General features: G+C 41.0%; 2 protein-coding genes across 7 annotated transcripts in view; one reads left to right on the top strand and one right to left on the bottom strand.

Annotated features, from left to right (window-relative positions):
- The window catches only part of SLC4A3 (solute carrier family 4 member 3), a 66111-nt gene extending 53308 nt beyond the window's left edge, over window positions 1-12803 (bottom strand). For 2 of the 3 annotated variants that reach the window (XM_061609435.1, XM_061609437.1), the window contains exons 1-3: window positions 12420-12803; window positions 6991-7143; window positions 3708-3870 (exon numbers count right to left, since the gene is read on the bottom strand). In XM_061609435.1, the coding sequence (XP_061465419.1) occupies window positions 3708-3870; window positions 6991-7044 (217 nt within the window). In that variant the 5' untranslated portion in view covers window positions 7045-7143; window positions 12420-12803. Of the gene's footprint in view, window positions 1-3707; window positions 3871-6990; window positions 7144-7796; window positions 7860-12419 lie in introns of all 3 variants that reach the window. The other variant, XM_061609436.1, reaches the window with a different exon arrangement.
- Window positions 12804-17194: 4391 nt separating this feature from the next.
- The window catches only part of STK11IP (serine/threonine kinase 11 interacting protein), a 33746-nt gene continuing 25910 nt past the window's right edge, over window positions 17195-25030 (top strand). The window contains exons 1-3 of one of the 4 annotated variants that reach the window (XM_061609430.1): window positions 17195-17232; window positions 18343-18406; window positions 20751-20953. In XM_061609430.1, the coding sequence (XP_061465414.1) occupies window positions 17212-17232; window positions 18343-18406; window positions 20751-20953 (288 nt within the window). In that variant the 5' untranslated portion in view covers window positions 17195-17211. Of the gene's footprint in view, window positions 17755-18342; window positions 18407-20750; window positions 20954-25030 lie in introns of all 4 variants that reach the window. The other 3 variants (XM_061609432.1, XM_061609431.1, XM_061609433.1) reach the window with 3 other exon arrangements.

The following is a 25030-nucleotide window of genomic DNA, read 5'->3' as shown; positions in this document are numbered from 1 at the left end:
AACCAAACAGCTAGTCTTCTTGCTCACCATCTAGTCATCATTAAAGCCTATAGGTGTGCTTTGAACCTAAATTTTTGAAGTGTAAAATCACAATAGATCTATCTTCCAGAAGACACATGCATCCTCATATTCTAATGAGAGAATCTATAAACTAGTTTCTGATTGGAAGCACACTAGGAAACAATTCCCCAATTTTGGCCTGCAACATTGACCTGGCTCAGGGATTCATGGTCCCGAGGACATAAGCCTATAAAGTTACTGATATTTCTGATATGTCACAAACAACATAAAGAAGACAAAGGTGCCAGAAAATGGAAAGCTGAAAAGAGGAGAGATTCAGTAATTGCCGTTTCTAATTTTTTTAAATTAAAGATGATCCAAAAATCACAGCTTAACAGTGGCATATATAATCATTTCTATCAGCACCAAAGCTGTACATGCAGGTAAAGACATTAGCATGGGCAAGGGCTATCATTTGCTTATAAACAAACCAGAGCTTGTCTTTGGGAATGTAGAAGCATGAACTGCAGCATGCAGCATTTTGAGGCAAGTAGAATAAATGCTTAATTTTGGTGTTTATCAAAAATGCTTATTTGAAGGGAAAAGAGGAAGGAACAATATAAGCAGCAATGTATGCCTATAGAAATGTAGCAATGGATTAGGGACTGCATTGCAAAGAAACACTATTTGAAAAGTACAGTAAACGACTTTGGCGGAGGCTTCGCATACACGAGACATTGAGAGCCCATTTTCACAACCAACTCTTGGTACGAGAGCAGTTGCTTGTTCTAACCATGAGACACTTGTATCACAGTGATGAATTCTGTACACACCAAATATTAACATGTATTAACATGTAATATTAACATGTAAATATTAACAAATATTCTAGCAAGACTTCTTGACTGTGTTCTGGGATGTCAGAGTCCTGCATGTACCACCAACCAGCACATACTGCCTTTGCTTGGTACTGGTGGCAACCATGCTGGAGCTGAAAATGGGCCCAACATTTAAAGTGGTGGTTTGCTAGACTCCAAGCATGTTTCTTAGTGGTGGATCTTTTCATATTTAAATTATTTTAACCTTACAGTCCGGGTAAAAACAAGCATAATATAAAAACAGAACTTGCTGTGGTTTTTTCAGTTGCTTTGTGAGCTTAGCTTCTTCTCTTCCTCTGTCATTTCAGTTGTGAAGCTGAGTCTTTCCTAACCTGGTGCTCTCCAGTTGTTTTGGATTATATCTCCCATCAGATCCAACCAGCAGCGCGTGGGAGCTGGAGTCCAAAACATCTGGAGGGCACCAAATTGGGGAAGATTGCACAGAATGCAAGGTCAGCTGTCCTGTCACTTGTTCCACCCCTATATTTCAGAACTGTCCACTTCTTTGTTAATTTTTTTAAGTGCCACATGAACTTTTATCTATTCATCCATCATTTTATTATTTAAAAAATAAACCTTTTCTTTAAAGTACAAAATTGCTTGGGGGATTGGGGCGGATTTCTTTATGATATCACATGAGGCTAGTAGCCAATGAGCACTGCTGTATTTCCACCTCAAACTTGCACAACTTTTATCAGAGGTCAGTCTTGGAAAGGAAAGTTACATTCAGAAAGAAAACAGTGAGCGTGCTTCCAGGTCAGCCTCACTGTTCTAAAAATATTACATGTGTCTTCACATTAAGTTCTATACAAGAAGAAAGAGTTGTGGCTTCTCCTTTCTCTCTCAAGACAGATGAAGAAGAAATATTTGCCTCACCCACAACCACAAAGGAACTCCATCACCCTCCGCTGCCCCTGTTTCTCTAATGACATAATGATAAACTGTTCAAGCTGTTTTTAATGTTGTATTTTACACTGTTGTTGTGACCCACCGTAGGACCTTCTGGTGAAGGGCAGGTAATTATTATTATTATCTTATTAAGGCTGGTATCTGGGACTCCGGCTAGAAGAATATGTGAAATGAACTTCTTTGAGAAATTCTAGACAGCCACAGCAACTGCCTCTCTTTGGCAGGTTTGGCTTCCATAAAACATCCTCCATTAGGTTTCATGGTGAAACACTTTTACAATCAACTTTAAGGGGACAATGAAGTCAAATGTTAGTTACTTAAAGTCAGCTGCCACCAGTCAAAGAGAACCAGGGGCTTATCCACATGGGAGCATTTCTTCATAGCAAATACACTGCTTTTACCATTGAAATAGATTTGCAAAGTCCAAACTTCGTGCCCAATGGTAGCTTCAAATCCATTGTTTTCCATTTACACAAGCAGGCATTTCTCGGGGAAGGATTAGTGTCGCTGTTTCCTTGTGGCCCCACCCTCTAATTTTACATTTTTACTCCCTCCGGTTGTTCAGTTACAGGACATGTGCAAATATTTTTGACCTGCACAGTATTTCCATTCCCTCCTGCCCCCACCGTTTCCTGAAGTTTGACAGTTGAAAAGAAGTGGGGTCATCTGCCCCCCCTTTCTCTACTGCCCTTTGCTTTTTTTTAGTTAACTTTTCCCCACTGGAAAAACAAATATATCAATATTTTAAAGAAAATAGCAATATTTTGAGAAATATTAATATTGATATTTTCTCAAAATATCAGTACCAATATTGATATTTTCTCAAAAAATATTTATATTAATATCGATATTTTTGAGACAACTTTTTTTAAAAAATCAGAAACCATGTGTGGAGAGATGTTACTTCAAAATTCTCTGCAAAGATTGAGAATATGAGAAAGAATGATAAAATCCAATGGCAATTCCCATCGCTTGTTGCAAGGAGTGAAGGAAGTTACTCAGGGGCAAAGGGAGGAAAGAAGGGAGGACTGCAGCAAATGGTGAAGGCGGGAGGACATAGCAGTCAGAAGTTGCTAGATAAACCACCAGAAATAAAATGGAATTTATAGGAGAGTTAGCGGGCGGAGAAAGGGGAGTAGCTGAAAGTGATGATTCACCCGCCCACTAAAAACCATCATAGCAAACTGTCTACAAAAACTCGTGGAACAGAGTGGAGCCATATTGTTCTAAACTTTTCGTATTATCCGCGGATTGCGTTAGTACATATTTACAGAGAGAAAACTGTGTGATAGCTTCTGTTTACCATTAAAGTCATGTGAACCATGTGAATTAAAAAGAGATGTGAGTAGCACCAAACACACTAAATCACCATATAGATGAGTCCTAGGTTCACAAGGATATTTTGCACAATAATTGATCAATATGATGTGTTGCCTAAATTAGAATTATGACAATATTTGAAGTTAAATATTTGAAACCCATATTTGTAAATCCTTTCTTGGAAATCAAATTTCAGTGCAAAATGTTGAGATGTGCCACTGAAGTATAATATTGACAAGTACACACCTTTTTCACCAAATTCTCCAAATGGTATTGCAAAAGTTGAATATCCATTTTTGAAACTCAACGTTTAAAGTTCACGTTTTAAAATATAATTTCCATTTGTTGCAGCTCTTACTGGGGTTAGGTATACTCTATTACATATTCTTCCCAACTTGGTGGTTTGGACAACATGGGTGGAAAGGCCATAAATGATTTACACACACTATGGTAAGCTAGGGGTTAATTTGATCTGCAGGAGATATATAAATAGGCTATTGAGGGCAGCCTTCCATACCATTAACTATGGTTCCTACCTGAAGGTTGTGCTTGATCTGTGCTCTGATTGTAAGTTGGGACCAGCTTACAAGACATACGTACATTCAAAGTCGCTCTCGCTGTAGTTGCGGCCTTGCTTCTCCTGGTCTCTTAGCACAGACTTGCTGATCAAGTCTCCAAACCGTTCGACAGCCAAGGTCTTATCCAAATCCTCCTCCTCCTCTGTGCCAGGAAAGGACGTCTCAGCATCCTCACCATCCTGCATCTGCATCAGCAGAACAGATAAATCACACAGTGCCTCAATGCAGTCCCTTAATACAGAGAGGCACAGAAAAATGTTGACCCCCTTTCCCTGCTCCCATCCTCCTTTCTAATGGTACCATCACTCATGTTTCACAACAATGGGGTCACAAACCAAATCACTGGTATATCCCAGTCTCACCACAGTCCTCAAACAATAGAACTAAAACGGGCAGTATTGTCCAGCCAAATAGCCATTTCAGTCTTTGATCCCTAGTTTGCCTTCCTAACCTGGTCTGCCTTCATCCCCAGACTGGGGTTGTTGTGAAGTTTGTTGTCATGTACTCTGTCCAATATTAGATATCCAGAAAGTGAACAATGGAGGAGACTGGGTCCAAATCCATCAGTTCAAGACCCTCCGTCATTCTCCTCTCCACTCCTCTATGAGTGTCTCACAATCTGATATTTAAACTGTCAAGTTCTTTCCCATCCCTCCTGCATTGCAGAAAGGAGAAAGTCCTATGATCTCCAGTGTATATGAGGAGATGGAGGGGAAGTAAGGAAAAAAGAGATTGGGTAAATGGTGATTCACCTCAGGAGACAGGCAGAACAGGAAATATAGAGCATAGCAGGTCTTGAGAACCCACAGGCAATGTAGGCTACCCATGTCACAGCTTTATGATACATTATATTGGTTGCCTGCACACCTGTGTGATCCCAGTCTCCCTCTCTCTCATCTGAACCCCTAGCCTTCTTCTTCCATCCTGCCTTACTATATCCTGAGTTTTGCCACACGCTCTAATCCCTAGCCCCATCTCATGCTATTCCTCAAGGTCTTCTACTTTGGGATATCTGTCACAGCTACTTTAGTTGAGAGCTCTATGATATCGCCCCTTTCTTCTAGGATCCACTTCATTCCTTCCTTTGCTCTGCTTTTTCCAAGCACTGAGGTTCAGTCCTGCACCTATGAGCTCTGTCATTTTTACCCCTTCCTAATCCTCAGCTGCAGACACTGGTTAAAAAAAATCCTGTCAATTTAGCCTGAAATGCTGGTGCCAAGCTGTTGTGGACTCCTTGGTTACCATGGCAACACAGTAGGCCCAGCAGTGGCAGGTCCTTGCTGAACCAGAATGAGAAGTAAAATGCAGCTCAGCTGAACAGTTCCCAACACCCACCTCTAAATAAACAGCCCAAAGAGGCTAGGATCTCTCTGCTACTGCCTGGACAGGTGTGTTTGTGTATTATTGCCATTGCTCCTGGAAAGGCTAAGCCCCCCTGCACAGGGCTTAGCTCTGGAATTTGTTATCAGTGACAGGACTAATTCCTGACACATGTAAAGAGTGCCTTTATGGATATGAACAGAGCACATTTCACTCACCAACCTTTGAATTATCACAGCCTATCCTTCACACTTCAAATTATGTGAAAGGATTTTCAAGGCTTGAATCCCTGTACCTATCATTTTAGAAATTGAGGATTGCTTTTTGCTTTGCAGCATTGTTTCAGATGGATCTTGAAGGAACCTGTTAGGAAAATGTTCATTTGCTTATAGTGTAAGGTGCAGAACAGCTGATACACCACTAGATTCCTTCTTTATGGAAAATCAAAGCCGCAGACAGACATAGAGATAGGGAAATTCCAAATATCACAAATGGCTTTATTCAGAGGACTTCATTTGGAGAATAAAAATGAGGCAAAGATCAGCCATTTCTTACAGACATAGATATTTCATAATACCACAAAATCACACATTAGTTTTTCAAGTCCACAATGGCTTGCTTCATGTGCCAAAAATGTGTGGCAACTATCTTTTTGATCCACTGGTTATAAAATGAATACCAGTACCCATTCACCTGAAGCAACCTTGCAACTATAGCTGTAGACCGAGTGACTCCACCTCCAAATCCTACATTCAGTATTTCTAGACTGCTGTCAAATAACTCTGGCTTTCACTAACTTGAAGTAGGCAATAGGTTATTATGTCGTATTGGCAATAGATCAATGTTGCATTGTATGGGAGTAGGGACCTGTCCTCTCATTCTTTGTAAATTACCATGCACACAAATAGTGCTTTATTGATATGAAATAATATATAATATTTTAATATGACAGGCTGATTAATATCACAGATCCATAGAGAACAAAGCATATGCTATGTAAACATCTGTAGATAGACAGACACTTTCTTTTTTCTTGAACATCACTAGGAAAGCCCAGCCCATAGATCTGAAATAGAAACAGGATAGCTTGGGTACTAATAGAAGTTAAGTTTTTAAAACTTGTAGAATGAACGTTTCCTTCCCCTCTTCACTCCTGCAGCTACGTGCACCCACTGAAAAACTTCTCAGGGAGAATTGCCCCAAATTAGGTTGAGGTCTACCCAATTTTGGTCAGTTCTCCCCATCTCCAACAACCTCCTGTACCCCATTCCACCGGCCCTCACCCTCTGGAAAGGGTTTTGGGGTTGAAGGTGTCTTCAGGGGGAAATGGACAATTTCACTCCATGACTTTCCTTAAGTGAACTTGTCTTAGGATCCAAGCTAAGGTCTTTAAAAAACAATTTATTGATATTAAAGAGGGGAAATGCTTTCAATCACCAGGGTCTTCTTGAGTACCATGCCTCGAAGTTATAATAAACACTGGTACTGTGACTTCAGAGGGGTAGCCATATTAGATTGTTGCAAAAAAATAAGAGTCTTTTGACACACTAAAGATTTAAAGACCCCTAGTCTTTAGCTTAAGCCACAATAAATTTATCCCAGTCTGTATCTGTATAGGATCTGAAATTGTTTTTACATATGCAATCTTTTTTTATGGAATTGTTTTTCATTGTTTTTATTGTTCATGTTTTTACTGTAACATTGCTTCAAGATATTTTATGGGAAGCCATTCATAAATGAAATCAAATAAATAAATAAATATTGTTAGTCTTAAGTGCTAGAAGATTATTGTTTTCAGTGGCAATGAGAATCTCTTTAGACCAGTGAACCAGTTAGGCATAGAACTTCCCATATAATGTTTGAACTGAGAAGACTTGAGCAAGACTTCCAGTGAAAGAATTGCAGAAATTTGTACACAAATCCTATTTTCCACATCTTTCCATTTTACCAGTGCTTGAAAATCAAATCCATTTTTTAAAAATCACCTGCTGCACTGTAGTGAAGATGCCTCCCAAAGGAGCAGTGTTTCCATCTGCCATCTTGATTTAAGATCTATGGGCCGTCATGTAATGTTTGGTCAAATATCAACCCTTCTCTTTCATTAGCAGGCAACCAGTAAGTCTGAGGCGTGGCATAACCTGTGGAGAAAGGATAGAATGCATTGACATCTAGACCAGGGAAATGGCATGGGTGTGTGGCTATAGTTGTGATGAATAAGAGCTAATGGAAAGTAAGAACTCCTGCTGAGAATCATGCGACACCCTTACACAAGACATTGAGTCCTAAATTAATTATAAGCACTCAGAAAAGTGACCTGGATATTGCTATAGGCAGCTCAACAACTTGCTTGGCTCAGATTGCATGCAGCTAAGTGTCAGGATGTAAAAGGAATGGCGTGTAGCATAATAATGATGATAGTCTAATAATGTCCTCCTCTGGAGAGTCATGGGACATCCTAGTCACCAATCATAAAGACATGGGTGGAGGGGAGTGAGTGCGCACTGGGTAATGTGAAGGAAAAGCCTCTTTGTGGGGTGACTGGATGGACTGAGGACTTTGGGAAATGATTGCAAGGCTTAAAAGGCAGACATTTATAGATAATCAAAGAAGCACAGCTAAGTAATCCCTCTGCATAATCCCTATGTAGCCACTGGGTTGCACTGAGCAGCTTCTCAGTCTCTTAACACATTCCCTTGGGATTTTTCTTTCTCCCATAGCAATAGGATTGGGGTAACAAAAGGGCATATTAAACTGATTTATGTATTTAGGTTGCAATCCTATACACACTTACCTGGGAGTAAGTTCCATTGAGCTTAATAGGACCTACTTCTGAATAGACATGCACAGGATTCTGCTGTTAGTGTGCAAAATGAAGAAATAATAATAGTGAATGAACCTAATTATACACACATAGTTATTACTCCTGGAAAAGCCTTGCAAACAACTCCCCTGAAAACATCGCTTCGGCATACAGGAGTGTCAGAAAACATAAATCTGCAGGCTTGCAGAAGTTCTGGTAAATGGATGGGTTAAGAATTTTACCAAACTCAGCTAAAGTTAAAGGAATAAAATATTTCTAAGGCAAGGAATATCACTACAATCACTTAGCTTGAGCCTGCTGTTGCTTCAGCATTTAATTATCCCTGCATGTCAATATACTGTCCCTTGTTAATAGCAATTGTCTACATTAGAAGCCCAACACTGTCCTGTAATAGCGAATCTACTGCTTTTCTAAAAGGCAACTACAGTGGCTAATTGCAATTAGAAACAAGCACTTCATTTTTAGTTTTAATTTGTATTTGGTGTTGGCTTTGGCTGCTCTTGACGATTTATTTTCTCCTGAATATTCCCAATAGAAGCTATGTAAAGTTTAATGCAGCTGCTCCAGAGCAAGTAGCGTGTTAGACTACTAGCGGCATTGAATTGAGCAATAGTATCCTACTCGTGTAGATTATTCTGGATTGTGACCCTCTTAACTTCCTTTCAGATAAAGTCACATACACACGCAGCACCAGATATATCTGTCTATAACACCCACATTCTATCTTATTTTACAACACTGTGCTGAGGAAGCAAGTTTTAAGATTAGGATGCTGCACTCAGTCAGGTTTGTCAGACTCTTAAGATTCTCATCTGCCCTTAAGAAATTCAGTTTAACTCCAACAATCCTCAGACCGTTAGGGAAACTCAGGCATTTTATAGGCAATGGGGGACTTATGATATATGAACACACGAAGGCACAGTGGACGGTATTCTGTGCATATCCTACTCAGAGTAGAGCCACTGAAGTCTATAGACATGACTAATTTAGGTTCATTAATTTCAGTGGACTTAACTGAATACAACTCAATATCATTAGAACATTAATCCATCTAGCTCAGTGTTGGCTACTCTAACTGGCAGCCAGTGGTGTAGTTAAGTAACTTTAGATTCTGGACTTAGTATTATTTTAGGGATGGGGCCTCTTTAGATAGTAATACGTATTACTTTACTAACTTCATAATGTGGTAATCTAGTCCAGGGCTCCTGCTGGGAGGAAGGGCGGGATATAAATCAAATAATAAATAAATAAATAGTCTTGCTGCATTGGGAAGAGGGACTCTTGCTCATTTTGATCAGTGGGCCTTGGACATCTACCCAAACTCCTTTCCTCAGGGCATCGCTTCTGGCAGCAGCTCTCCATAGTGAGTCTCAGGCAGTTACTTGGGATTTTTTAAACAGAGTTGTCAGGGATTGAATGTGGGACTTCTGTGTAGAAAACATCTTCCTCCTTTCTAATACTGAGCTTGGGTTGGTCTGTGCCAATTGATTTGGGAATGATACGGCACCACCCAAAAAATATGGTTGTGGTTTTTGCTGCAGTGTCTGGGAAGTCTTCAAGTATGTAGAAGTGCATTCATCTGTATATTGAAAGGGAAGGGGAGGGAGAGGGCCCCAAAAAACCAACCTAATAAGGACTTACACTCAGGGGCTTTTGGGACCTATAAACTGTTGAGGGTGTCAGCTGAGGAAAGGAATTAAAAGGAAAATACAGGGGGAGGAGATCAGCCTGCTTGATTCCCTAACAGTTTATTGTGTCCCAGGGCTCCTCCAGATGATCTGTTTCTTGAGCATTCATCCTGATTTGCTTGTACAAAGTTTACACTGAGGTTATATGTCTACTCTTTGTTGAGCATTCATCCTGATTTGGTTGTAGCTCCTCCAGTCTGTGGATGGGACTTAATTCAACAGGGACTTGGGCTCTGAAATCTGTTTTTTCCAGAACCTGGATTCAAAATGCCTCTGAATATGTGCAAAACATTGTTCTGTCGCCACTCAAAATCAGAACAACTCTCATGCTTCTTATGCTGATGTATCTACAATACCATAATAAGGGACTGGGGTGCGGGAACTTCTGGGTCAGAGAGTGTTACTTTTCATCCAGGCTTGACCCTCAGTGCTCTTTTATTTAGAAGAGAAAGTAAAAGCAACTGAATAATTTCCTCTTTCAAAATGTACAGAACAGGCATAATCTAAGAAGGGATTAAGAAAATGGACTGAATAGAAATATGTGGGGGGGGGGTTGGCTAGAGCATTAAACAATTACCAGGGAGATCTGAGTTCAAATTTTCCTCCATCCATGAAGCTCATTGGGTGACTCTGAGTCACTCTTTCCCTCTCTCTCAGTCCAACCTACCACAAAAGGATGTTGTGTGGATAAAAGAGGACTATGTATGCCTCCCGAAGCTCCTTGGTGGAAGGATGGGGGAAAATGTAATAAAATAAATAGCTATATGTTTCTGTTAACTCAGATGGACATATGAAGCTGCCTTATACTTTCAGACCACTGGTCCTATCTAGCTGAGTATTATCTGCACTGACTGGCAGCAGCTGTCCAGGGGTTTGTAGCAGAGGGCTTTCCCATCTCCTGCTACCTGATCATTTTAAATAGAAATGCCAAGGATTGAACCTAGGGCTTTCAGCCTGCAAAGCATGCACTCTGCCACTGAATTGCAGTTCTTTCCATTATGGTCAGTGTATACATTCTCTTCACAAGACTTCCTTCGCTGAGACCATACTCAGCCAAAATGAAGGCAGTTCAACATTGCAGCAATCAAAAAAAGAGATTGTTTACAACAAACATTTGCCTTTGCCCTCTCCCTCTCTTTCATGTTGGCTATACATACTAAGACTGAGAGTGCTTGAGAAAGATAAGCTGGAAGAATCTGAGAAAAATAGATGTCTGCAACAGTAATAGAACATGGATCTGTGGAAAGCCCAGGATAGACATTCCCTGGGATTGTGGCCCAGCGTGGAGGAGTTAGGGAAGTGGCAATTGCCTGGCCAGGAATAGCTGCAAGCAGGAGAGAAGTGGGGGAGGAAGGACAACTTGACAGAGGCTTCACTGTCAGCCAGATGAAGTGTTTTGCATGATATTCTTAGGCATGAGAAATTTGGCAGCCCCTGCCTTCTCTTTACTGGAAGTTGAAAGCAAGTGGCACTTCTTCCATCATTGTACCTGCATGCGGGACAGTGCTTCACCTGCTGAACTTCTGCTTCTCATGCAGCTGTTAGAGTCAGCAACTCTTACTGGTAGTGATTGATAAGGACATTAATCTATTATAGCCGTATATTGTGGACACTTCCTTTACAGTGCTGTTAATAGGCCAGATGGGCCACTGGTGCTAATGATTATACAGTTCTTAACTCTTATTGCCTTTTATAGTCATGTCAATAGTGTATCTTTCTCTCATACAAGCCACTATCATCTTACTGGTTACTTGGAGTCCCCTGTCTACTTGCCTACCTGTCCCCACTTTTACACTCAGATCAAGGCTGCTTTGAAGCCATGTATTATCTGGTTGTATTTATACTCTGCTGAGTGTAGTGAGGGCATGGCTCATATAACTGAGGCTTGTTGGACCTATGGCAATAAACAAGGAAAAGCAAGAGGAGGAAGAAAAGGGCAGATTTGATTACACACGTCACTCCCAAATGATAGGCTGTTGGCGCCAAAGGGAGACCATGAGAGAGGGACTGAATACTGTGTCCTGTGCAACAGAGCAGGAAGCAAGGGCTCAAAATCTCACATAGTGCATGCCCAAAGTTCAGACCCCAGATGCAATGAGAAACTGGAGAGGTTTTGAGATAATACTGTACAATAGATGGGACTGAACTGGAGGCATGGCATGTATAAAACCACACACACAAAACTGAGAGTGTCTATGCCAGGTGTACTGTGGCACATCCCTATTTATTGGGAAAGCAGTGGCGGTTAAATTCTGTGAGCAGTCTTGCCAGATTTTATGCCTGACAGCCTCACCCTCTGACCTGTAAGCTCTAGCCCCTCAACCCAAAAGCATAGTATTTGGTGAAAGTCACTGTAAACATGCTCAGAGGCACTCTCTTCTTGATTGCTTCACATTTTCCAGAACTGAGACCTGCCTGCAAACAGATTCTCTAGGGCTGAGTCTTAGCTCAAACTGTGCGCATGGCCAAGAATACTGGGGCATGTGTTGCTGGGTGGTGGGAATGTGTGCGCGCGTGCACACACACACACACACACATACGGCCTGTGCTGAAATCCCCCCCTTTTCTCCTCCTCCTGTTCATTGAAGGACTCACAACGCATGCATATGCCCTGCAGTCTCCCCTACTGCCCTGGCGGATGCTCAGAGTGCTCCCCCTTTGTGGTGGGAGAGGCAGGAAGGACTTGACACTCTGGACGGAAGGCTCCAAACTCGTGTGCCACACGCAAGAGAGGCGAAGGCAAGCTCATCTAAAAGGTTCCTGGTGGTAGAAATGCAGGTCTCTGCTCTCTGGGGAGTGTCGCTCTCGCTGCCTTGCACCTGGCAATGTCAGGGACGTGAGGATGCTGGACCATGATGGGATGGAGGAGGCAGGAGTGGGGGTGGGGAAAGCGGCTATACTGTACCTCTTAGCTGCCGAGAAGGAGAGCTGCCTGCCTCCAGCCAGGGGTCCACCGAATGCACGCTGCTGCTGCGACCGGCCTCTTCTTGCCCTCCCTCCTGCTGTTGGAGATCACTCAACATGTGTCCATTTCCCTGCTAGCGGCTCAGGTAGGGCGGCTGTGTCAGACACCACCTCCACCACCTCCTCCTCTTTAGTGCAGCAGCAGCAGCAGCTTCCTGCTCCTCCTGCAGGCAGCCATCCGCTGTAACTGGCTCTGCTTAGAGACGAGCTGCACATTGGCTGCTCTTGGTCCCTTATTTAAAATTCTGTGTGGCGAGCCGTTCCGGCTATGAGTCACTCGCTGCTTTTCGCCGAAGCAGGCAGCAGTTGAGCGAGTGGCTATTCTGGAGAGTGAGGCTGGCAGGAGGGAGGGACGCAAGTAGCCTCTGTATGCTACAGCATCACCGGCGCCTCCCCACCCAGTGAGCACGGCCCGGGGGCAAACCTTTCTCTTCAGGGCCAGGCAACGCAGTGGTGCACTTGTGCTTGCACACAACCTTCCAGGCCAGCTCTACATATTAGCTTGCATGATGCGTTGTATTCCAGTTTGTTGAATATACCATCGGAAGGGTGACATACTATGGTTAAAAGATGGAACCCATTAGGGGCTTTTTAATTGATTTTGAGGTTTTGGCTTTCTAAAGTTGAAAGACCTGTCTGTGTGTAATTTTATTGTTAATGTGTTTTATATTGCAATTGTATTTTTATTAGATTTATTGTGTATCTTAACCCATTTTATGTACGCAGCCCAGAGAACTTATAATATGGGTTGGCATAGAAATTCTGTTAAATAAATAAATAAAAATAATAGTAATGAAGTTCCCACTTTTAATCTAGGCATGGTTATGAACTCACTTATTAGGCAAGCTACTCTTTATCAGATTGGCCTTACAGGGTTGTAGTAAGGCAGGTGGGAAATTTTTGCATAGGACCAAAAGCACCTAACATAGAAAATCTCACAAGCACCACTCCCTGAAAATAAAAAACACACATTAATAATAAATTTAATAACTAATAATGATATGTCCTGTCATGACACCTAAGCCATTTCACTCTGACTAATGATAGGGTCAGCCCTGGTAATGCAGGCAAAGTGCTTTAAATACTTGCAAGTGCTATACATATGTTAAATGATATATTTTATATGCAAAATTTGTCAGTTTTATTGTAAGTCAGCTTGGGTGTTTTGGCAAAGGTGTCCTATGAATAGATAGAAAAACCAAATGGCCAGAAAAAAAATCACACATATGGTGCAAATATTCTAACATTCCACAAACAACTAATTCACACATATATGTGTAAATTTAAAGCAACCTCTCGTCTGATAGTGAAGCCAGGCTGGAAGTACAATAGATGGACACTCTTGTATTATTTCTAATGGAAGGAAGGAAGGTTTATTTGTTTATCATTTGTAGCAGATCAAGTTGTTGCAGGTGTGTTAGGATTTTAAATTTGTTTGTTGAACATCTATACACAATATGCAACCTGCTAATCTTGTGAACTCAATAAATCACACATGAAAAGGATTCCTTGTCCTTGTGCTATACAAGACACAAAGAGTAGTTCTGCTCCCTCACAAATTAGAGCTGATTATTTTACCTTCAGTTATTTTCTTAAAAGTGTGTCAACATGAAGAACAGGAACAACCATTCAATGGACAAATATTTTGTGTATGTCCAAATGCTGTATAGACTAAAAAGGAATTCCCCCACCCAAAGCTGGCTCTGCCATTATTTATTATTATTTATTTATTTTTCCATTTATTGGAACAATTCACTACTTAGGATGAAGCAATTACAATTAAACCACCTACTGACCTCTGTGAGTTAACTGGTTTTAAGTGATTTGTGTATGACTACAGAACCTAAAACTCTGATTCCACAGGACTCTCATATTTTTCAGTTATTTACTCTCAAATGAGTGATGGGAGGGTTTTATCCAGAAACATAATTCAGCGGTAGCTAAGTTACTGAGTGGGATTTTTTTTATTAGCTTCCATTATTGGGCTGCAGCTGGTGCAGATAGATGATACACTTTAAAGCAGATCCTGTGGCCCTCCAGATGTTGTTGGACTCTCTCATCAGCTCCAACCAATATGGCCAATGGCCAGGGATGATGGGAATTTTAGTTCAGCAACATCAGGGGGAGGGCTACAGATTTAAAGAAGGTGTAGGGGGGAGGCAATAGCAAAGGATTAAAGTGGAGGATCTAAAAGAACAACTGATCAATGTGAACATAGTCTGTTTTAGAATTATGATTGCCTATAATAGTTATGAATATAAATAAAATAAAAATAGAATCAAAAAGGCTTAAGTAACTTGACTTTGACATGCTATAATTCCTAAGTAAAGCTTTAGACATGCACATCTAATGAGGGGACTCTTTTGTACAAATGTAGGAAGGATCTATCCTAATCTGATATGGAGCTTGGTTCTTTACAAAACAATGTCAAGCCTGATACCTTTGTCCTTCCATTGATTTGCATTAGTGAACAGCTCTGTGAATAAGGAATCCCTATCAAACATTTGGGTAACACTAAGAACTCCCTGTACACAGCATAGCTTTATTTATTGATGTGTGTGTGTATGTGCACACCCACCCACACACACGAAATGGGGTGAGAGGAGATGCCAGGGCTAAAGAGAGAACCAGATTTCTGCAAAGGCACACTAAATGGAACCATCCTGGCTCCTGGTGCATATGATCAGAAACATAATAATTAAAAAAAAAGGTTTTCTGTAAAACTTTTCTGGCAACTGGCAAAGGATCCTAGAAACATGGCTGTGTAATTCCTCCCCCCCCTTCTAATACACAAGGAATTCCCAGGCCTCACATCCTACCCAAAAACAGGTGGTGGTACTGAGCACCACAAGCTTTGGCTCAAGTTATTAAGCCATATTCCTTATTAAGGCCTGAAGCACAGTGATGGGAGATGGGAGAACCTGTGGCCCTCCAGATGTTGTTGGACTCCAGTTCTCATTAACCCCAGCCACCCTGGCTAATAGTCAGGAATTATGTGAGTTAGAGTGAGTGAGAGTCACTGGTTCCCCACCCCTAGACTAGAACCTCAGACTGAAGCTTGATCATTGGGCAAAAACACTGTCAAGCATGAAATCTGCCTCCTTTCTACTGACTCGTGCAAATAATGTAATTTTCCACCATAACATTGGCTTGTGGAAAAGGGCACATGCAGAAGGTCCCAAATTCAGTTTGAACCAACTTCAGTTGAAGAATCTCAGGTCTGATTCAATATTAAACTGTAAGAAAAGAGTGACCGGATGTACAGCAGGGATCGTGAATGTGGCTCTCCAGACATTGTGCAATCATCCCTGACCATTAGCTGTTAGCTGAGGCTGATGGAAGTTTGAATCCAGCATCAGCAAAGCTTTTGACAAAGTGCCCCATGATATTTTGATTAGCAAGCTAGCTAAATGTGGGCTGGATGGAACAACTATTAGGTGGATCCACAGTTGGCTCCAGAATCATACTCAAAGAGTGTTTATCAATGGTTACTTTTCAAACTGGGCAGAAGTAAAGAGTGGGGTACCACAGAGCTTGGTCCTGGGCCCAGTGCTCTTCAACATTTTTATTAATGACTTGGATGAGGAAGTACAGAGCATGCTTATCAAATCTGCAGATGATACAAAGTTGGGGGGCATAGCTAATACCGTGGAAGACAGATACAAAATTCAAAGGGACCTTGATAGGCTGGAACATTGGGCTGAAAACAACAGAATGAAATTCAACAGGGATAAATACAAAGTTCTACACTCAAGAAAAAGAAACCAAATGCACAGTTATAAGATGAGGGATACTTGGCTCAGCAATATGACATGTGAGAAGGATCTTGGAATTGTCGTTGATCACAAGCTGAATATGAGCCAACAGTGTGATGTGGCTGCAAAAAAAGGCAAATGCTATTTTAGGCTGCATTAACAGAAGTATAGTTTCCAAATTGCATGAAGTATTAGTTCCCCTCTATTCAGCACTGGTTAGGCCTCAACTTGAATACCGCATCCAGTTCTGGTCTCCGCACTTCAAGAAGGATGCAGGCAAACTGGAACAGGTTCAGAGGAGGGCAACAAGGATTATCAGGGGACTGGAAACAAAGCCCTATGAGGAGAGACTGAAAGAACTGGGCACGTTTAGCCTGAAGGAAAGACTGAGGGGAGATGTGATAGCACTCTTCAAGTACATGAAAGGTTGTCACACAGAGGAGGCCCAGGATCTCTTCTCAATCGTCCCAGAGTGCAGGACACAGAGTAATGGGCACAAGTTGCAGGAAACCAGATTTCGACTGGACATCAGGAAAATCTTCCTGTTAGAGTCATACAACAACGGAACCAATTACCTAGAGAGGTAGTGGGCTCTCCAACCCTGGAGGCATTCAAGAGGTAGCTGGACAGCCATCTGTCGGGAATGCTTTGATTTGGATTCCTGCACTGAGCAGGGGGTTGGACTTGATGGCCTTATAGGCCCCTTCCAACTCTACTATTCTATGATCTTTTGGATGGCCACAGGTTCCCCATTGCTGATGTACAGCTAAAAAGATTCCTCACTTTCAGGAACCCTGCTCCTGACAATGCCACTCCTGAGAAGGTATTATAGGTCTCCCATACCGCACGTCTTAAGTGAAGGGCCTTTTCGAACCTAATAAAAGAGATGGTACTGTGCGGTAACATAGAAAGAGAGGGCGGAGTTATTAAGAGGCGGCATCGGCTTACTTAAGCCGGCCGAGGACGCTCTATATTTTAATGCTCTATGGTGACGCGGAAGTGAGTAAAAGATTCAGGCGGCTTGTCTTGTGTCTATGGTTGGGACGCTGTTTAAGAGCCCAGCTCTCGGCTTTCCAGGCAAGGGGTGGGGGAGTTGTGTGGTCTGAGAGGCTGCGTGAGTGTTGTGGTTACTTCTTTCCGGCTGGCACTCTCCTGTGTCATGTGCCTCTTGTCTTCTTTTTCTTTTCCCGGGATTCGGTTTCCTATACTAGAGCAGGAGGGAACCTGTTGTAGTCTCGGGGGTTTGGTGACCCGCCTGAGATAGGTAAACTCCCTCCCCCAGTCTGTCCGTTCCGGTTCGGTTCCAAGGAGGATCCTAGAATCTTCTGAAGATGGGGGTGTTGAGTGGAATAAGGGATGCCCTTTCTTTAAAAAAAGGGCATTAGGTAATTCTTGTCACTATCACGTGCCTGTGTGTGAACATTTCAACAGCTGATTTGCATGGCATCTGGTGGTGTGGCCTGTGTGTCTGCACTAGTCTGACTCCAGAAGTTGTGGCTCTAAAAAATTTTGCTCCCAAAGGTTGGTATAAAAAAAAGCTATCTGCTGGGATGTGACTCTTTCTTAGACAGGAATTATGGTTGACTAGGCTGTGTCTTGATGGGTGGGTTGGTGAGCGAGCTGCAGTTCATTTAAAGCAGCGTGTTTTGAGATATTTTAAATGGCATATGAACTGTTGGTTTAACTAGTCTGCTAACAGCAGATCATCCCTTTGTTTGGCTTTGGTACAATCAATCCCCCACCTTCCTGCATTCTGTCCCAATGGTGTGGAGCACCCTGGGTCTCTAGGAGAAGCAGCTATCAACAGTGGGGGACTATGCCCCATAGCAGCTAAATTAACATTTCTTGAAAGAGTTTTCTCAACTCCTGATGGTGGTGGTGCAGTGTTTTTTTTCTGTCACACTATTTCTGTCCACAATTACCTAGGGAGATGGTGGGCTATCCAACACTGGAGGCATTCAAGAGGCAGTTGCCTATCTGATGTGTTTTAAGTTGGATTCTGGCACTGAGCAGGGATTGGACTCAATGGCCTTATAGGCCCCTTCCAACTCTACTGTTCTATGATCCTTTGGTTCCCAAGTGATTATTTCATCTCCTTTTTATTTGCAGATGGCAGCTAGTACTCGAAAGCAAATAATGCTCCAGAGCTTAGCACATCTACTGCAGGATTCTGGTGAGGTTCTTAGCTCTGCACTGGGTGGTAATAAACATGGCCATACATTGGGTTTGGGGTCAGACTAGCTGGTAATGGCTGAATATTGAAATTACATGGGATGAACTGCAGTGGGCATATTGGTGCTTTTTAGGAAGGGAAAAACAGTTCACCCAAGTTTTATTAACTGACATTATTCAGTGATGTGGAAGGGCCACTTCGCATCTTATTTGTCTATGAGTTTTCTCACTGCGCATGCTTATATTGGGTGACTGTAGCCAATCAAAACTTCCTGGTGCATGCATCAGGTTAAATGGGGGGGGGTCCTTGACCCCTACTAATATCTTTAACATATGCAATAAACCACCATATTAATATCTTTTAACACGTAAAATACTTCATGTATATGTAATGAAAATGTAATATGCCAAGTGGTGGTTGATGCTACAGCTTTGATTTTGATAAATTATTTCCTCTGCTGAACAAACTGTGGGTGCTTTTTAACCACTGGGGGAAGTTATTCAGAGGAATCATACTTCTAGTCCTGTACTTGTTTATGAGGTTGTTATCCTAACAGGGCAGGGCCCTAGCTCTTCCTCAGGGCTATATCCAAGGAAAGGAAGATAATGGGAATTCCTTTCCAAGAACCAACTCTTTCTTGATCTTCCTTTCTTTCTGTTGTAAACTCTGTTCAAAGGTTTGCAAGCTAATGGAGTGTGGTGTGACGGGGAAGCCTAGCAGAGTAGTCTAGCAAGCCCTTCATATTGTTCCACTGAACCTGATATTCTGTCTGGATGGGAGATAGTGATGGTTCAGGAAGGTCAGGAATGTACAGTACTTGAGAATGTGTGAAGAGTACAGAACTGAGACACCTATCTGTTGATAACCTCAACAGAAATGACTATAGCCTGTAGTCCTTTGATCACTTAAATGAGAGTGGTAAGACCATGAAGCCTTGCTGACAGGTTTATCATTCAGGGGCTGGAACAACTCGCCTATTTATTTATTTATTTGTTTCAATTTTTATACCGCCTATAGCAAGGCTCTCTGGGCGGTGTACATCGAATAAAAGCATATTTACATTCAATTTAAAAAACCACCTGGTCATCAAATCAACAATTTAAACATACAGCAAAAGTAAAATTAACATAATAAACCCATATTAAATACAAGTCAAAGGTAATTAGAAAAAAGCTTAGTAGCAAAGTTCAATTATTTGCATCTGCTCTTGCACCCGATTGCATAGTGCCACCCCAGTCCGACTAAAGCACTACTTTCCCCAAAATTGAAATAATTATTTCTACCATATGAAAATAATTTTGAGCCAGGGCCCATCAGCATTTTAACTACTGGTTTTAAGTCTTTTCCTTCTTCAGTTTGAGCCTCCCATGACAAACAAAACAAATCAAACCTCTTTGACCTTTTTTTGAAACATAGTCTCTTTCTGGAGAAAATAAAATGATTAACACCTTCAGGACCACCAACTGAAGGGACATTTTGTTTTCCTTCTACAGCTATGTTTACAAGCGACTGAAATTCCTGGGGAACAAGTTACTATCACAAGCAGTTTCCTTGCTGTTCTTGGCTGTCTGGCATGGTCTGCACTGTGGCTATTTGGTGTGCTTCCAAATGGAGTTTCTTATTGTCATTGTTGAAAGACAGGTGAGGAGCTTCAAGGAATGATCTTGAACCATCACTATCTCCCATCCAGACAGAATATCAGGTTCAGTGGAACAATATGAAGGGCTTGCTAGACTACTCTGCTAGGCTTCCCTGTCACACCACACTCCATTAGCTTGCAAACCTTTGAACAGAGTTTACAACAGAAAGAAAGGAAGATCAAGATTATGAGGAAATGTTGCAACATTTAGGGCTTTTTAGTGTAGAAAAAAGGCAAGCTGGGAAGGAGGTGACAGAGGGGTATACAACTATGCTTGGTGTGGATACAGAGAACTTTCGTAATACTGGAACTCAGGGTCATCCAATGAAGCTGGATGGTAGAAAATTCAGGATAGACAAAAGGAGAGACTTCTTCACAGAGAGTGCATGGTTAAACTATAGAACTTGCTACAAGATATGGTGATGGCCACCAATAGCTTTAAAAGGAGAGTGGGCAAATTCTTGGAGGATATCAATGGATACTAGCTATCATGGCTATAGACTATTTCCAGGGTCAGAGGCAGCATGCCTCTGAACACCAGTCACTCTGCTATCTCATTGGCCACTGTGGGAAATAGGATATTGGATTAGTTTGGTTTTTGGTCTGATTCATCAGGGATCTTCTGACGAGCCTTTCTTTGTGGAGTGTTCAATGGCAGGGGGTTCTTGTGGCTCTATTAATGCTAGTGATTCTTCTTTTTTTCAGGAGACTTGATTCTGGATGGTACTAGCACCTTGACATTATTTACCTCCACACTGCAGATTCTCACTCAAATCTTTGAGCAGCACCTATTACCACGAAACCAGAACCATGGCTTCATTGCACTCTCATCACACCCTGCTGAAACGTCTGCCATCCTTCAAGCCCAGTTTCTCTTTGATGTCTTGCAAAAGACTCCCTCTCTGAAGGTTTGTACTGAAATGGGAGGTGGTGATCAGTGGGTCTATTCTTCCTACTTCATCTTGTAGTGGGGATCCTGGGGTTGTGCTGATAGAGCTGTATTTCACACTTTAATAGTTTAGAAATTTATGGTTCAGTTGTTGGGTTATAATGTCATTCTAGGGGGAACATAATTAATTAGTTGAGTATTTCTCAAACGTTTTTGCCCATGGATCACTTGAAAATTTCTGAGGGTCTTGGTGGGCCACTTAATGATTTTTCTTCTTGTTATAGCGACTGTAATTCCATAGAATTCAAATTGTAGTACAGTAAAATACAAGATAAGAAATAAGCGATAAAATACAATTAGAAATTAATATCAGTATTTAATGCAATGGATGTACAGTCTCTCATCTTCAGTCACAAAAATCCACAGACATGCTGCGGACCACCTGAATGAAGCTAGTTTAGGAATCCTTGGAATTGGTGTTTCTTTTTTTAGCAGACAAACTTTTTGTAACCAGCTGTTGACAAGCCTCACTAACTACAAAGTCTAAATAAATTGGGTTGGGGAAGAGAAGCATCGCTACTGCAAAGTAAAAGTACATAAAATTACAGATTACAAAGCACTTCACAGCTGCCTTCTGGCTTTGGAGAATTAAAGATCTACTATTTTAATTGTTTAAAGTGATGCTGTCTCTCTTTTTAATTGCTCTCTTTTTTATCTGATTTGTTATAGTGGCCTGTAGTGTGTTAGATTACTGTTTTGTAATTGTTAAGAGATTATGTTAGTTTCATTTTATTAATTTTGTTGGGAGGGCTTGCCCTGGAGGGTGGCATAGAAGCATTGGAAATAAAAATAATAATTGATAAATAAATCAAGTATGATTATAAGAAATGAAAAAAATCCACCATTAGTCTATGAAACTGCCCTTAGAATGAATGGGATGATTGCTCCATCTAACCTAATATTGACTGGCACCAACATTCCAAGATCTTCATAAAGCATGCTATCTCACATGCTTTTAAGTGGAGATGCTTGGGAATCGAACCTGCAACCTAATGCATGCAAAGCTTTTGCTTGACCACTGATCTGTGGCCCCTCCTGGCCACTCTGCTATTAAACCCCAAAAGCTGTTAAATGTTTTACATGATTGTAAGGTCAGTACTTGCTTTTTTGCACCTGATGTGAAACCTAATTGCGTTATGACTTAGTTCGTCACGCAACTGGCATTCTTCCCTCTTTGGATTCAGGCGCCCTATGATTTGGTATAGTAGCAGCATGCATTTTCAGTATTATCCAGCATTGCATGTGATTGTCTTCTTAATGAGCTTTGCAGGATTCAGTACAGCTCTGATAAAAAAGTTATTATAGATTGACTCCTGATGAGTTTATTTAAAAAACACAAGAAAAAGTATGGAAGATGCTGATGTTCCTGATTTTATTTCTAATTGCAAAAATGTCATTGAGTATTCTCTACCCTGTTGTCTGGACACCAGGGTGTAGGCAAGAGCAGATTCAGTCAGGGATGACTGGCATAAGGCTGAGGGGGTGGTGGAAGATTGGCAAAGGAACTAGCTTCCTCTTGGCTGTAAATGTATATTCATGCCGTCTGTTCCAGCAGACAAAAAACAGATTGGGGGACTAAGGATGTGCTTCAGTTGGTGTTCATGAATGCTCAGTAATTTAGTCTTAAAATAACTGAGGAGGAATGTAGCAGTAGAGATAAGGCAAAGTGAAGAATAATCTAGTTCATAATCTGAAGGTGAAGCATGAAGGTGGAAGTCTTGAGCTGGGGTGTTTTATAATTCTACGTTAAAAATTTCAGGTCTGCATAAATTATTTAAGTAGGACTGTTTACACTTACTGAACTTGCACATTTATTCTGATGGCACAATCTCGGATGTTTCTGTTCTCCTTTTTCTTACTGGGGATAGTGGCAGAGCAGGGGAAGGGGCAATAGGCAATCAGGAAAGGATAAGTTATTCAGCTATTGGGTTTTTTAATTTATGACAATTCCAAAATAAAAACATATTTTTTAAAAAAAGTAAGGATAAGCAACTTTTATTCATTGAACACTGATAGAAAGTGCTACCCAGGCCTAGTATTCAATGAAGAAAAATTCAGTTGCTCATTTCTAAACCACATCAGACACTGCCTATTTGTATCTAGAGGTTTTCTTTACAATCGCAATCCATGCTGAAAGATTCTGCTTCTGAGGTGGGAATAAACCTGAGGGGTTGCAGTTTTACGTTCTGTGGAATGTAATAGCCACCTACAAGGGATCATCTCATCTTGAATTGTTGCTAGGCAGGAGGATAAGAGACTATTCACTGGGGAAGTCTACAGAAGCTTACAGCTCATCATGTTCAGAAATTTCCAGGGAGCTGATGTGGAAAAATCTAGTATGACAAGCAAAACTCTTTTTGTACTCTTTGTTCTCTGATGGAAATATGTGCCATTCAGAAAGGCAAAGACTTGGAAGGAAGCAGGAAACCTGAAAATAGCCCAACCAGCCTTAAGCTGGTACCAGTCTACATCCCTTCAACATAGCTAGCTTTGGATGTGTAAGGTACAACAGTTAATATATATTTATTTTATTTAGTTATATAATGCTGCACATGTCAGCAGAAATCTCTTAGGTAGTTTACAGATCCCAACAAAAAGGAATCTATATAAGAAATTCTGCTTGCAAAACCAAAAAATACTGCTCCTTCTTCTAATCATAATTATTCCAGATTTTAAGTAACATAATTAAATAAAATCTCTAACAATATATATTAAGTAAAACTAAGAACCACAAAAACGAAACATATACAAAACATCAAAAATATATCAATATGTATCAAAATGCAACTTAATTGCAGTATATCATAAACATTTCATAAATATAATATTTACTGTGTTATGTGTTTTTTATCTAGCAATATCTGAGGAGGGAAAGAAGGGCAATGAACTTGGTGGAGTCAAATTTGTGTCTATGATAGATGCTAATAGTTGTTTGCTGCTGTATAGAATCTTCTTTCTGTGACATATGCTTTGTATCATCCAATAGCCAGCTTCAGTAATGCATGACTTTTATTTTTGTATTTTATTTATAAAAATATTTATATTCTGTTATTCATAAAAAATCATGGTGTTTTACAACATATATAAATGCACGATAAAACCATATAACAATTTAAAATTAGAAATCATTAACTATTTTACCCTTCCCAGTGAGTTGTGTAGGTTTTATCTTTAGGGTCGCTGTTCAGGTTGTTTCCGTTGAATATGTTTGCTCTGCTGGTCATGAGATTTTTAGCCAGAGCAGGGATGACACACAGATATGGATTGGAATGTGCTTGCCACTTTAGCTATCTATGCTGTGGGCCTCTTTGGTGTTTGTGTAAGTTACTGCAAGAAATTTAAATCTCTTCACTTGGAGGGATATTTTGTGTTCCAAGTTTGGAAAATGTTCTGTGAGGACATGGAGCCTGCATATTGAACAATATCTCAGACTTGTGAATAGGCAAATTGCAGTTACATGACATCAGCCAGAAAGGCTATTGAGATTTTTAAAAGCGTGAGGGGTAATTGGAGGGTATCCAGATATGCTTGTTGACTTGAGAAGTGTCCTGCCCAAACAGAAGGGGCAATGATATCTGTCAGGCATAGAGTTCCCATTGGGGGCCAGATCTGTGATTTGTATCTGAAGCCCTCATGATAGTTTATCACAGGAAAGAGGAAAAAGCATGTCATTTCCTCCTTCCTAATCTAGTGTAATCTCTAAGAAACTTGTAATTGGAGAACTGTCAGATAACATATGTTGAGGATGACTAGTATACCCTGATGCACCTATGTAAAACATGACCCATAAGGTCCTTTGTTCAGAGCTTTAAATCTGCTTTATATTTAAAAGTGTATCTCTGTTTCAATTTATCACACAGCTTGCTCTGTCATTTGTTTGGCTTCAGAGTGACTTTGTGCCCTTCTAGTTTCTTCCTTCTGGCTGTTTCTACTTAGATTCTTACCATCTTTGCAAATACCGCCATGGCTGTCTGCAGGTGGGGGGGAAGGGGGGGTGCTCTCTCCAAAATCTAAACGTAATGGTGGATGGAGAGGA

This window comes from Rhineura floridana, chromosome 2, assembly GCF_030035675.1.
Source record: "Rhineura floridana isolate rRhiFlo1 chromosome 2, rRhiFlo1.hap2, whole genome shotgun sequence".
Lineage (NCBI taxonomy): Eukaryota > Metazoa > Chordata > Lepidosauria > Squamata > Rhineuridae > Rhineura > Rhineura floridana.
This window is presented reverse-complemented; position numbering and strand designations above follow the sequence as displayed.